This window comes from Pygocentrus nattereri, chromosome 23, assembly GCF_015220715.1.
Source record: "Pygocentrus nattereri isolate fPygNat1 chromosome 23, fPygNat1.pri, whole genome shotgun sequence".
In the NCBI taxonomy this organism is placed as follows: Eukaryota; Metazoa; Chordata; class Actinopteri; order Characiformes; family Serrasalmidae; genus Pygocentrus; species Pygocentrus nattereri.
The window spans coordinates 4,904,845-4,919,444 of record NC_051233.1 but is presented as its reverse complement, the minus strand read 5'-3'; the positions used below and the strand labels follow the sequence as shown (position 1 = coordinate 4,919,444).

General features: G+C 42.4%; 1 protein-coding gene across 4 annotated transcripts in view; it reads right to left on the bottom strand.

The window, feature by feature from the left end:
- rgs3a (regulator of G protein signaling 3a) overlaps positions 1 to 14,600 on the bottom strand; it is a 318,323-nt gene that overhangs the window by 182,427 nt on the left and 121,296 nt on the right. For all 4 annotated transcript variants that reach the window (XM_017720342.2, XM_017720344.2, XM_017720343.2 and 1 more), the window contains one exon: positions 8,266 to 8,377. In XM_017720342.2, the coding sequence (XP_017575831.2) occupies positions 8,266 to 8,377 (112 nt within the window). The remainder of the gene's footprint in view (positions 1 to 8,265; positions 8,378 to 14,600) is intronic.

Sequence of the window (14,600 nt, the reverse complement as noted above, 5' to 3'; positions counted from 1 at the left end):
GTTGGTGAAATCTGACTGAACTGGACTTTATTTGATCTGATATTCAGTTCCTACTGTATAAGATGTTGATATTCCTACTCGGCTACTTCAGTAAACAGTATATGGCGCTGAATCATGATGCAAGTTACGACATTATGAAATACATTTGCGCTGAAACAAGAGTACAGTAAAGGGCTAAACTGTAACAAACATATTTAGTAAAATGAGATCTTAAACATGTTGTGGTGTGTTGGCTGGAAACTGTAAAATAATCTTGAAACGTAATATATGCAGTATATATATATATATATATATATATATATATATATATATACATATATATATATAATCACTGGCCTGTAGTTTTCAAGGCGATGGCACTTGTCACTTTTCAGTTAAATTAGGTCGTCCTACTCATGGCTAAATGATTGGTTCGTGCTTCAGGACTTCACAGTGCAATGAAAAGAGATTGACTTACTTATTAATTATATGATGAATACATTTTTTTTTATCAAAAATACAGTGGGGTCAATGCAGCCGGCTTCATTTCCAAGGCTTCTGTGAGCCAGTCGTTTTCTTAGCATCTGTCAGCAACAAAACAAAATCATTTAAACCCCCCAAAAATAAATTCAACTCCCCAAATTAAAGTACCCCCCCCACCCCACCCCCCGCCCAAAAAAAGTTAACTTAAGCACACATCACTGAGTAAATAGTTATTATCTATAAGTACAGAAATAACTCCATGAGTGACCTCTTAGTAACTGTATGGAAAAAACAATGCATTGAGCGGAATGTCAAACAGAGTGAGATCAGATGTGGTCACTGCTGCAGGGGTGCTGTTGGATGCTATTTGTGGATGTGGACAGGAGCTACAGTACTACGCAAAAGTCAGAGACTACCCATCGTTTATATAATTTCCACTCAAAACGGCCAATAAGCACTAAAAAACAGCACTTAAAGCTTTCGTCTTTGAGAGAGAGGAGAAATTAAAGCTAAAGAAAAATCTACAAGTGTATCTGTCCAGTGGCATCTCTACATTAGGGGCAGATGTCGCTGTGGAGCAGTACACAACAATCAATAATTCAGTATAACAACTAACACACACACACACACACACACACACACACACTACCCGTCAGCGCTCGTCTAACCAAGTGAGCAGTTCAAAATACTCAACACGCTTTCAATAAGCAGCTGTGGGGCACAATCATGTTGACCATGTTGACCTTTGATAAAAGAATACATTTATATTAGTGTCGTTTATGGTATGGACATTGCTGTGCTGCTCGCTATTGTTCCTCATCAGTTGTGGTAGCCGCTCATAATAGCAGAAAATGAGAGATTAAACATTTGGGAGTCACAAGGATGGACAAGATTAGAAATGAGCAGATCAGAGGGACGGTGAAGGTGGAGCAGTTTGGAGATAAAGCCAGAGAGGCCAGGTTGAGATGGTTTGGACATGTGTTGAGGAGGAATAGTGGATATATTGGGCAAAGAATGTTGGAGATGGAGCTGCCGGGTAGAAGGAGAAGAGGTAGACCTCAGAGAAGGTTTATGGATGTAGTGAAGGTGGACATGGAGATGGTTGGGGTGAAAGTAGAGGAGGCAGTGGACAGATGACAGTTTGCCCAGATGAAAGAGAAGTGACCATCACTGGTCAGTCATTCTGCTTTATTACAGGGCGTGTTATTCCTAAAGCCTGGAAAGCATGTTTCCCTGCTCTGATATGTTGGGTGTGGATTTGCAGACCACAGTGATCGTTACTGATATTTAACTTTGGATTTGTAATGCGATGCTGTAGAACCACGTTTTGTGAGATCTAATGTCGTTTCACCACTTCCACCGACTCCTGCACCGTTACTTTAATCTGAGAGTTGTGATTTCATTGAGTGTGTTTGTGTGTAGATCAGGTTTGGGCATAGCCACATTGACGAGTCGCCGCTGCCCCTACAGTTTATCGTGCCAATCCAAGCTTTCTGTGCCAGAGACGTCACTGCTGAGAAGACGCTATGGGTCTGAAAGGATGAGTCGCTGTCAAGAAGCAGGCAGACACATCAAACTAAGAAACTACTGTCCAGAGCCCAGACATCAGCATCGATGAAGACGGTTTGGGATTTCTTAGATGGCGAGAAGCGGAAAGTGCAACCAACTTCTAGGACTGAACTTTGAAGGTGTGAAAAATATCAGTACAGATTTATTAAAAAAGCTGAAAGTGAGTGAAAAGAATGGAAGCTGTAATGAGGGTAAAGTGTGGACACATAAAATATAAAAAAAATATAAAAATATTTTTTTAAAAATGCTACTGTACTTAAACTGTTGAGGTTACTGTGTAATTTTCTGTTAAACATGATTCCTGACACTGAAAATTAAATAAATGAATTATACTTTACTTTATGTTGTAAAAATACTTTTGCACAGCACAGTTTGCAGTGTGTGTGTGTGTGTGTGTGTGTGTGTGTGTGTGTGTGTGGTCCACACAGAGCTGGAGTGAGTCAGTGTGCCCAAGGGACCTCCTGCTGAAAGGACCCTAACACACGTTGCTATTTACAACCACTGCCTCTGACGTTTGCCTCACCTCCTGGTCCAAAACCAGAGAAAACCAAGAGAATGTGTGTGTGTGTGTGTGTGTGTGTGTGTGTGTGGGTGTGAGAGTGAGTCCAGCTGACTGGCTGTTATACTTAGAAATCTACATCAAAGTTACATTTTGATATCATTTGACAACAAAATGAAATCGATTAATAAAACACATATTTTAAGTCCTATAATCTGATTGGCCGGGCTGCATTTCAAACCATTGTAAAATACTAGATATTGATAGTACTCTGATGACATCACAACTACAAGTTCATTTAGCAGTGCTGTGGTGGTTTGTAATGAGAGAATAAAGCAACAGAACAAGAGAGGAGCGCGTTATCACGAAATAACACATTTAATTTCTGATGATTAAAATCACTGTAATGCTTGGCCATTTGTAGCATATTGCTCTACATCTACTCTGTACCAAACGTGGCGCTGTTGGATAGCGTAGTGGTGGACACTGCTGTCTTCCATGTGAACCAACTAGGGTTCAGTTTCCCAAATGAGAAAGAACACCAAGTACGCAAACCATGCACTTGAGTTAAAGCAGAGATGCCCAAAGTAAAATATTACGCCAGTAATATAGTAAAGTTTTTTCTAAAGATTGCATCTGTAGGCGTCTGTTCATAAACATAAACCAGCCCAAACTCATTTACTATAAAATGAAATGGTGTTTGTAGAAATTCAGAAAAAAGCCGCGTCAGTCTCGACTGCATATGTGGACATATTTCTATATTGTGCTCTATTTACACAAAGTTAGGTTAGTTCATCATTTATGTTGAACAGACTCTCCCAAAGTTTTACGCTGCTGCGCTGACGTTGAACCGCGTGCTGCACTGGGTCGGTATGACCAACAGGTCAAAACCAGCTCTAAACAAAGTGACCGCTGGGCCCTGATTGGTGCTCTGGCTTTGCGTTTCTTTCGTTTTGACATGTTACGTTTTTATACACACAGAAACCAAAAGGAACGACAGATTTCTCAAAATGTAGACGGAAAAAGTCGGATATTAGACTCTGAAATGTAGTGGAGTGAAAGGAAAAAGTCGCCCAGAGCGGAAAAACTTCAGTACAGATACACCAAAAATACTAAAGTACAGAAACTAATTACATTTACTCAGTTACTCAGTTACTGTCCACCACTGAAAATAGGACCTTTAACTAAGGCCCTTTCATTAAAGAATATTACAGATAATAAAAATGCCATTAGGCACTAGTCATTAGTGACACTTGGGGGCAGTCGTGAGCTGGAGGTTAGGGAACTACCCTTGCAACTGGTTTGGTCCCCTGAGCTGACAGTCTGTGACTGAGGTGCCTTTGAGCAAGCTACCTAACCCCCAACTGCTCCCCAGGCACCGTGGATAGGGCTGCCCACTGCTCTGGGCAAGTGTGGTCACTGCCCCCTAGTGTGTGTCTTCACTAGTGTGTATGTGGTGTTTCACTGCATGGATGAGTTAAATGTGGAGGTGAAATTTCTCCATTGTGGGACTAACAAGGGTCACTTAATCTTTAGCAGACTACACAGCTAACTCAAAAAAGGAACATAGGGAGACGCATGAAGACGGTCAGTGAGGGTCCAGGCCAATCCAGCAGGACCTCACCTTTCATTGTTGCGGTTCTGTTCTCAGGAAAGAGCCACTGGCATGCTGACCATCAGCTGAGGGGGCTCCAAAGTGGCTGTATGAACAGTAACTTCCTGCCACTGGTATGACCTCCTGATGGACACAGCCGTGGGAACGACACCAGGCAGCGTGACATTACTGATGAACAGCGGGTTATGAACAATGTCAGTGTCACAGGCTGATGCTGAGACAGTATCTCCAGACTTATCTGCAAAGATAACTGCACAGTCAGGTTTTCCACAGGGGAATTCTGCAGCTCCTCTGTCTCTCTGACAGCCACAATATGCTCTCCCATCAAACGCAGTGAAATGAGCCGCTACAGGACAATGGATCATGCACGGTGTCTGACACAGCCGCCTTCAAGAAGCGCAAACAACAAGACTGATGCGTAATTACAACAAGCAGAGCGAGGAAAAGGAGAAATGACCTGAAGCAACTAATCTGCTGCATGTCGAAGCCTAAATGGACCGTGAAAATCAAATCACAACTGTTTACTGAGAGTGTTATAACACAGGCAAACTCAAATCTGATTTATTTACATTATTTATTTATTTACTTCGACTGAATTCTGAGTCAAAATGACATGGAAGATGATTTTTACCATTCTGATTAAAAACATGTGTGTATGTTGCAGTGGTGGGCAGTAACGAAGTAAATGTAATTGGTTTCTGTACTTAAGTTAACTTTAAGTATCTGTACTGAAGTTTCTCCATTCTGGGCGACTTTTTCCTTTCACTCCACTACATTTCAGAGTCTAATATCCGACTTTTTCCTCCTACATTCTGAGAAATCTGTCGTTCCTTTTGGTTTCTGTGTGTATAAAAACGTAACATGTCAAAACGAAAGAAGCGCAAAGCCAGAGCACCAATCAGGGCCCAGCGGTCACTTTGTTCAGAGCTGGTTTTGACCTGTTGGTCATACCGACCCAGTGCAGCACGCGGTTCAACGTCAGCGCATCAGCGTAAAAAAAAAAATTGAATCATTTAATAATGATTTAATAATCATTTCATCTTTATCTTGTTTTCATAATCATTCACAGCCAAAATCAGAACTGAAACTAAAATTCGATGAATCGCCCAGCCGTACCCAGCATACCACTGTTGTCGGGTGAAAACCTCGTATCTCCAAAACGGGAACTTTACAGGAGAAGGAAAAAACATGCTTTACTTTTAATGGAAGTCAATGGAACCAGAACTTTTTCCAAGTCATTTTGGGCCGTGTTTTTTGGTCCATTCTTTATAAAATTTCCACACAATGTAAAGAGGAACAGGCATTTTCAGATTATGTCAAAAACTGAAAAAATGACAAAAATGGAAATACAAGGTTTTGCCATATCATATCTAAACTATGCTGGATAATTGATGAAAATTCAAATGTTGCACCAGATGGGTATCAGCCAATATTCTAGAAGGACTTGAATCTGATCAGATCGAAACACCCGAAGAGCACTGAAGAACATTCTCAACTTCTGAACCGCTTATTTGTTTATCTTGACATCTCTCTTTCCGCAGGGTGGGCATACCAGAAGTCACCTTTTCTAAAAACACGACTGAATGCAAATGCACACAGGACATCAATATGCGCATCCACTGCATGACCATATTTAGAATATTTCAAGCCTTCTCACCGATCGTATCTGAATTTAGTTTGAGTGCAAACAGCTAACCACAGCCCACTGTCATTCAGTGGTGGTTTTCTATACTTCCTTTTTCTGTCTTTTGCAGCAAGACAAATTTACTTCAGTGGATGCATTAGTAATGCCTAGAGCCAAGACACTCTCAGAGTAGCGCCCCAGCCCAGCAGGCTATTTATTCAACTAGGAACAAAGGTGACACAGCACTGGGGCCTGGCCCTCATTCAGTCTAAATATCCACATATTCACTGGCTCTTATTCACTGCTTTATGGGTTTTAAACATCATTTCTTCCATGTGAGCATCTTTCTTTTTAGACATGAAAAACTGGTGGGTGAACAACAGAGACTACCCTTTCATGGCTAGTTTTACTGCCCTTAACTACAAATCTAGAAGGCCAAAATGGGTTGAAATCTGCTTTTATGGCAAAGGTTTTGGTAGGTAATGCTTCTTCTCATACTCAGATGTTACTACATTTAGCACACACAGATATGTCCCCTGAGCTCCTACAGGCCGAGATCTGCCTGTAGAGCATCAAACATGTAGAAAACATTTGAACCTTAGATGACCTTGCATGTGGGCATCAACAGGCTTCGTTTGGCTCTGTCCATCCCATTCAACCCCAGGCCTCCAACATAATATTATGAATAAAAAAGAAAACTTTTATTACTAGCTAAACACTTTTACTCATAACTGTTCTAAACTAAGTTCTAAGTTCTCAAAGGATGTCAAAAAGGAAAGGGTCTTCAGATGCTGAGCTTGTGGAAGAAGGAAAAAGGCTTCTTTTATATTTCAACATCAGGCGGCACAGGGTCTCGAGAGACCCCACTGGGCAAATACAGTCTTCTAAACAACAGTTTATATGCCATTTATCTGGGGTAATTTGATATTGTAAGGGTCCAGCCTGGGCCACCAGCATAGGGCGATGCCAGGGAACTCCAATTCCCAGAAGCCCTCAGGCTGATTAGGCCCAACCTGACATACCTGTGGTCTCCTCTACTTAAGGCTGCGGCAAACAGTAGCCCTTTGTCACACCTTTGTAGAGGGGTAACTGGTACGGTACGCAGCCCAGGTGGGTAATTGAACAAAAAGAAAAGAAAAAATGAAAAGAAAAGAAAAGAAAAGAGGGCTGGAAAAACAAAAGAGACAGACAAACAGCAGCCACAAACTGCTCCAAGCCATACAAAAGGTGTTTGCTCCACTAAGAGCAAGCAAGTGAAACATAAAGTCTGCCTTCCTCTCATAATCACAGTGTCTTTTGTTTTCTCATTATCTTTTATTTCATGGTTCAAGTTCAGCCTTTGTTTGAGCTGCTTTCGGCGTTTCCTTTGTTCGCCCTTTTCCCACCTTTTTATTTCCCGTTCCTTGAGTTATTTTACCCATTGTCGCCTGTGTGTCCCGGAGGCGCAGTGCTAACCCCACGCGCTGCTGATCAGTACGTCCGCGGTTGAAGCCTGGCTCTTTGTCACCTCAACCCTGACGTGCCAGATTCACTCTCCATTGCCTCAATAAGTTTATTCAGCACCCTTTCTCAAGGGTTTTCATCTTTGCACTTGGGTCCGCCTCTCTGCTGTCCCGCCTCCCTGCTCTCCCTCAAATTTTGATTAGCTCGTTCTCTAATAGGTGCATCTCTTCATCCATCAATGCATGTTGAGCTCACTCCTAAAACTGGTTTCAACCGTTTCTTACTAGTCTGATTTCGCCTTTCAAGGTCATCTTGCCCCTCTCTTCTCTGGGTCAGTAGGCACACAAGAATCTCTGTGAACCCAGCAGCTTTCTAGTGTCTAGAACCTCCTATGCAGACAGACTAAGGCCGACTCTTTGTGAGCGAAATGAATATTCTGTTAGCCAGTACTACCTACTTGGTCACTGATGACAATATCTAATCAATTTGATTACTCATTAAGGGAGTATTTATTCAAAATCTCCATCAGATCTGTGCCCTCTGAGATCTGAGATCAGTGCTAAGGAGGTCAAATTCCCACACAACAATAATGTATTTTAGAGCAGAGTGGTTAGTTTCTCTGTGTTCAGTCTGACAGCAGCTTAAACAGATGTTCAACTGCATCAATGAGATCTGCATCAAAATGAAACTACAGGGAATGTTATAACACACATACGTACCAGCAGAATAGGCATGTCATTGAAATTCAGTCTCAAAATGTGCACCGGTTGTCTTTTACAGGCAGCACGCTGACTAGATCTACCTCGCTATTGCTGAACAGCATGTTACGCTTCATTGTTGTAACAGCTTTGAGATTGTGACCGATAACAAACAAACCTCAGAGGGGGAGGAACAAACAACCCAAAGTGTGTTGCTGCATAAGATATAGAAATCCTGAATCTCAAGCATTGAACGAGCAGCAAGGGAGGGCTTCAGTTTAATGGGCAATCAAAATGGTTGAATGCCTAATGGTAAAAGGGGTTAACGTGGATGTGTGTGCTGAGTGTCACTCACCGTCCTGCAGCCGGAGCTGTTTGAGGAAGAGAGGATTCTGCAACACGTTGCAGCGGCCTGGCTCATCCTCCCTCGTCACCAACATCAGATCTGTATAGATGAAGATAGTGACCTGTTTAGAGAGAGAGAGAGAGACTGAATGTTGGTCAGTGTGTCTTGTAATCTACATTCCTTGCCCAGGAGAACACCTGCACATTTCTTGTGCATTCAAGAGAATTAATAGGGATTAATAGTTTGTCCTCCTTTGCCGCAGTACCAGCCTCTACTCTTCTGGGGAGGCTTTTAACACAGGATGGGAGGATTCAACTGCATTCGGCCACAAGAGCATTAACAGGGGTGGACAGTAACTGAGTAACTGAGTAACTGAGTAAATGTAATTAGTTTCTGTACTTTAGTATTTTTGGTAAAACTGGAAACTCAATATAGCAGCTCAATCTGAATAATGTACATATTGTAGCATGTTTGAGAAACATTTTGGCATGCTGGTTTTAGGTTATGTGTTCTCTAGCATTTACTGCACTTGGATCATTTTGTTATTGTAGATATCGTGTATCGAATTAGAAGATAAGCACCACGAGATGTAGAGTTTTAATTATATCTGAGTTAAAGAGATTCATTTTCAGATGTTTGTTAAAAGTGAGCACTGAACTTGACTGCCTAATAAAAGGTGAACTGAGCTCCACAGTTTAGAAGCGGAATAAATGAAAGAGTCTCGCCCTGTTTTCTGTATATTACAGAGGGCATTTGTAGAAGGCCACTATCTGCAGATCTTAGATCATGAGCTGGAACATAAACAGGTTATTTAGAGCTTTAAAACTAGTAGCAGAACCTTAAAAAGCCAGTGCAGCTCTTTTAAAATGGGAGTGATGGGATCTCTCTGTTTTGTTTTCATTAGGATGCGAGCTGCCGCATTTTGTACGAGTTGTAAAGGATGCCAGATGATCCTGTCCCCCCGCAACTTATTCCAGCTCATTCCTGTGGACCCCAAGCTGCTCCCAGGCCATCTCGGAGATATACTCTCTCCAGCAGGTCCTAAGACGTCCCTGTGGTCTTGTCCCAGTAGGCCATGCCTGGTACACCCCCACCTGGAGGCATCAAGGGGCCATCTGAACCAGCTGGCTGCTCATTCTTTCTCAATCTTTCGGTCATTACCCACAGCTCATAACCATAGGTGAGGGTTGGGATGTAGACCACTCCTTAAAAAGAGAACCTCTTCACCACTACATTCCAGTACAGTGACCACATTACTGCTGCCCTGTCCTATTCCCAGTTGTAAAAGACTTTTATTAGGAAGTCCAGTAAGAAGACCATTACAGTGATCAACTCTGATTGTAACAAATGCCTGAACAAGTTTCTCTGTGTCCCGCCAAGAAAAGGCTGAACTTCAGCGATATTTCTCACATAATATAAAGCTACTTTAGTGACCGTGTTTACATGCAGATAAAACAGAGCTCAGAGTCTAAAATAACACCCAGGTTTCCTACTTCAGGTCCGGTATATGAAGCTAAAGAACCGAGTTTCTCATAAATCACTTTTCTGCACCAACAATCAATATCAAAAACAGTTCAAGCTCAACGTAGGTGATGCATATCGTGTATCATAGAAACGTCTTGAAGAACCGTGATGGTTTTCCCTATCATACACCCCTAATCTGGATATTTTCAGACATATACATTATCAGGAATTAACAGCACACAAACCAGAAGAACTGGCAACCTGACGTCAAGTTCAGCATGGTCTTTTCATGAATGGGCTCAAAACAAAAACCACACACACACCTGTTTAATATTTCATCAGCACGAAGATACAAAAATGAAATTTGCATGTCGTGTTTCTGCATGACTGATCAAATAAGAGGTGTTACTTATTAATGAGCTTTACGGTATTCAACCCCTCCTTCTATGCACAACACAGCAATTTATTCTTAATCACCGCAGCGAAAGATTCACAGGAAGGTCAGGGGGCACATGAAGCCAAATCTGCTCGGTAAAGGCTGCCCGGGTGTACGATGCTTTAGTCTGAGGCTAGAAACGGGGTTTTGATTGAATAATGGAGGAGGAATCTCCCAGTGCCATGTGCTAATGTGCTCTGGCGTGCTGCTGTAACTGCTAAGGCAGTAAGCCTATGGAAACGTGGACTGAATAATTTAAACCTTACAGAAATTCCCAAAGAAACAAGTTAAAGGCAAAGTCAACAACATGCACTTCGTGACACAGTTACAGACTGTAGTCCATCTGTTTCTCTGATACTCTGTTACCCTGTTCTTCAGTGGTCAGGACCCCCACGGACCCTCACAGAGCAGGTACTGTTTGGGTGGTGGATCATTCTCAGCACTGCAGTAACACTGACATGGTGGCGGGGTGTTAGTGTGTGTTGCGCTGGTCTGAGTGGATCAGATTCAGCAGCGCTGCTGGAGATTTTAAACACCTCAGTGTCGCTGCTGGACTGAGAACAGTCCACCAACCAAAAATACCCAGCCAAACAGTGTCCTGTGACCACTGATGAAGGACTAGAGGGCGACCGACAGATGAGCTGCCGTCTCTGACTTTACATCTACAAGGCGGACCGACAAGGTAGGAGTGACTAGTAGAGTGGACAGTGAGTGGACACAGTGTTTAAAAACACTGCTTTGTCTGATCCACTCGCACCAGCGCAACACACACTAACACACCACCACCATGTCGTATATACATACACACACAAAGATCTATATGCATGTATATACAATATGTTCATATGTTTACACACCTGGGCTATTAAAATTGCAGTATTTATCATTTGTCTCAATTTGTCATGTTTTCAAGCTTGCTTATTACCACAGCCCTACCATTTACACAATCTTATAAGACAGCAATTCACCCAGCCTGTTTTTTAGGGGATTTTAAAGTTTGAAAATAGCCTGAGAATTTTATTTTGGCTAATCATAATAGCTATTCATAAGTCTGACAATACAAAATGAATGCAGGTCAGTATGAATTAACTATGGGCAGCGTGCTTAGCTCAACTGACAGCCAGCCAGCGAGTCTAGGAGGATGGGGACCCTCGCGTGAGTTTACTGAATCTGGGGCAAAACTGACACACACCCACACACACACCACCCACTCAAGCTCTCCCAAAACATGGGCTCTCCCGAGCAGCCTTCCTTCCTGAACAGTTTGGGATTTGTTTTTGGCAAAGCCGCTTGTGACAGAAGCCACATGTTCCACCACACCCTTTAATAAGCAGCAGGGATGGACCGTCCTGCAGAAGGCTGGCTGCGCGCCATCATACATGTCGGCCTGTTCTCGCTGAGTGATAGCGAAACAGAACAATCCCTGATTGCCTGCAGTGCCGAAGCGGAATTTCAGGAGGTTCCGGCAGTAAAGAGGAAAATATATCTGTTGTCAGAAGTTTTATTCTTTTAAAATGTTCTCAGTGGTTTTCAGTGCTACTTTTCAATCAGCACACTCTTATCTAACAACTACGTTTAGTATAATAAGGCAAAAAGAAGAGTTACGTCAGCAATGAACACCTAATGTGCCCATTTAACTTTCTATTATACACTTTTATTCATAATCACATTTGGATTTCATACTGTTCTCACACTTGGGCCCAGTCCCATTTCTTCCTTTTACCCCTACCCCTTGTTTTTGAGTGTCACCCTAAGCCCTTGGAATTACAAGGGGTAGTGGTTGAAGTCTTGCCCTATGAAATGGGAGCTTCAAATAAAGAGCATCACTTCATTAACAGCTACCAGCGCTGCTCTGTGGGCGACCCTGCCCGTCTGCAGGGACAGCAGAGGAGGGGAAAGTTCAGCTCCTCACTGCTGGGCTTTAGTTACACTTAGGGATCAGATGCCTTCAAAGAGGGGGGCAATTATTTATTATCAACCCAATTATTCTTCAGTGATATGAAGCTGAAGTCAGACATTCACCAGATTCTTGTTCAAATTTTCCTGTTCCACCTTAAATGGAGCAGCAGTTACATTCTGGCGCTTCAGGCGTCAGAACTGCTGGACTATTTAAGGTGGAACGGGAAAGTTAGCTGGCTAGAGACCGAGGCATTAGCATAATATTAGCGATTTGTATGCTTGTTATGACCAAAATACACTGAAACAACACTAAACTAAAGAGAATACAGTGGTTATCGTACATTTTTAATGGAGAAAATTCTCACATCTGTGGGCTTCTTTGGTCGCTTGTTCAGCCGTCTTGCCGGGTTTTTCTTTTTTCCTCATATCTCTGTTTGGAGTCTCTGAAAAACCTCAGTTTGGAGGGTCATGTAGCCCCAACACTTCACCCTGCCCCTCTATCTCAACAAGAATTGAGACACCCTACCACCCAGAACATGAACGAATAAAACAGAGGGTCAAGGGCTCAGTGGGGTGAAATGGGACTGGGCCTTAGACTCTCAATGTGTTACTATATTCTCCAGCTACTCCATAGCGCCCTCTGCTCCCTTTAAATCTGCCTGGCAGATGGATCTTGGTGTTAGTCTATCTGATGAGGTCTTGGAAGAAGGAGGTTACACTTTTGTTCAATGCAATTCAATTAAAGATCATCCATAGACTTTGCAACTGATGTAAGGCAGCTAACAGAACGTTTGGTTGTACCTTTTGGTTCTGCTGGAAAATCTTTTTCTGGCTTTATTTTTATTCTGGTCTTTATTTTGGCTGTATTTAATTGGTTTAGAAGTGAAGAAGAGAAATTTCTACTGACCCAGTATTGGCTCTAATCAGTTGTTCGGTAGCCTCACTTTCCTTCCCACATAGTCAACAGTGGGCGTTAATGTTTGGCATGATTTTGGTAAGAAGGCTTTATTCTCCGTCCTCTTAATGTGAAGTTTGCATGTTCTCCTCCTCCGGTTTCCAGACTCTCCCAAAACTTTACACTGCTGCGCTGACGTTGAACCGTGTGCTGCACTGGGTCGGTATGACCAACAGGTCAAAACCAGCTCTAAACAAAGTGACCGCTGGGCCCTGATTGGTGCTCTGGCTTTGCGCTTCTTTCGTTTGGACATGTTACGTTTTTATACACACAGAAAACAAAAGGAACGACAGATTTCTCAAAATGTAGGAGGAAAAAGTCGGATATTAGACTAATACTTAATGGAAATACTTCAGTAAAGCACAGATACATGAAAAAACTACTTAAGTACAGAAACTAATTACATTACTTAGCTACTGTCCACCATATGGTTATAAGGCTGCTTAAGTAACAGTAAAACAAAACATGGTGATTTTGTATCAGAACTCTTTTGAAATGTTTCATGGACAGTGTGTGAGCTAATTCATTACAGGATAAATATAAAAGTGCCTAAATAGACTCCCACACTTCTACACACACAGAGTTAAAGGTTATCCTATGCTTTACGCTTAAACCGTGAAAAAAAAAAGCCCCTAAGCAACACCAAGACAAGCAGAGCTGAGCTTTCACATCCTGTGTTAAAACATAACAAACGTGCACACAGGCCCCTCCACACTCAGCCCACCCTCTCATTACAGTAAAGGTACACTATATGGCCAAAAGTTTGTGGACACCTGCTCGTCCAATGTTTCTTCCAAAATCAAGAGCATTAACAAGGAGTTTGTCTCCTTTTGCTGTGGTAACTCTCTCTAGTCTTCAGTGAAGGCTTTACAATGAATGTTGGAACACTGCGGTGAGGATTTGATTGCATTCAGCAGCACTAGTGAAATCATACTGGATGATTAGTTCTGGGTGGCAAGCACCACTCCACCTCATCCCGAAGGTATTGCACGGAGCTACATCACTCTAGAGAACGCAGTTCCACTGCTCTGCGGCTCAATGCCGGGGTCCATACACCTCTCTGGTGACGGCTTTTTAAGAAGCTGTGTCCACAAACGTTTGGACATATAGCGCATATAGTTATCGTATAAGGGGCTACTCTTTCTATTGCGTTTACAAGCAAACACGGAGCAAATGACCCCAGCAACAGCATTACTCAAGTCAATGGTGCGACCAGTAACATCCGTGATGTCAGTGGTGTAACCAGTTAAAGTCCTGTGGATGTGGTGCAACATTCCTTATCTGCAGCCATAATAAGAAATTAAAACGTCCGGTTTTAAACCACAACAAAATGTCTGTGCTCCACTATATGATTATAGCATAACCATATCTAAGTTGGAAACTCCCTTTCCGTTGCAACCAGTGTCACTACACTCTGTAGCGCAGGTACTGTCTTTCTGTCTGTCTCCGTCTCACTCACACACACACACACACACACACACACACACACACCTTATGTAACTTTACACCATAAGGTGTACCTTTATGGTCAAAGGGTCAGCTGTTTGTATAATTTATATGTCAAGAAAGAACGTTAAAACACAACCATCT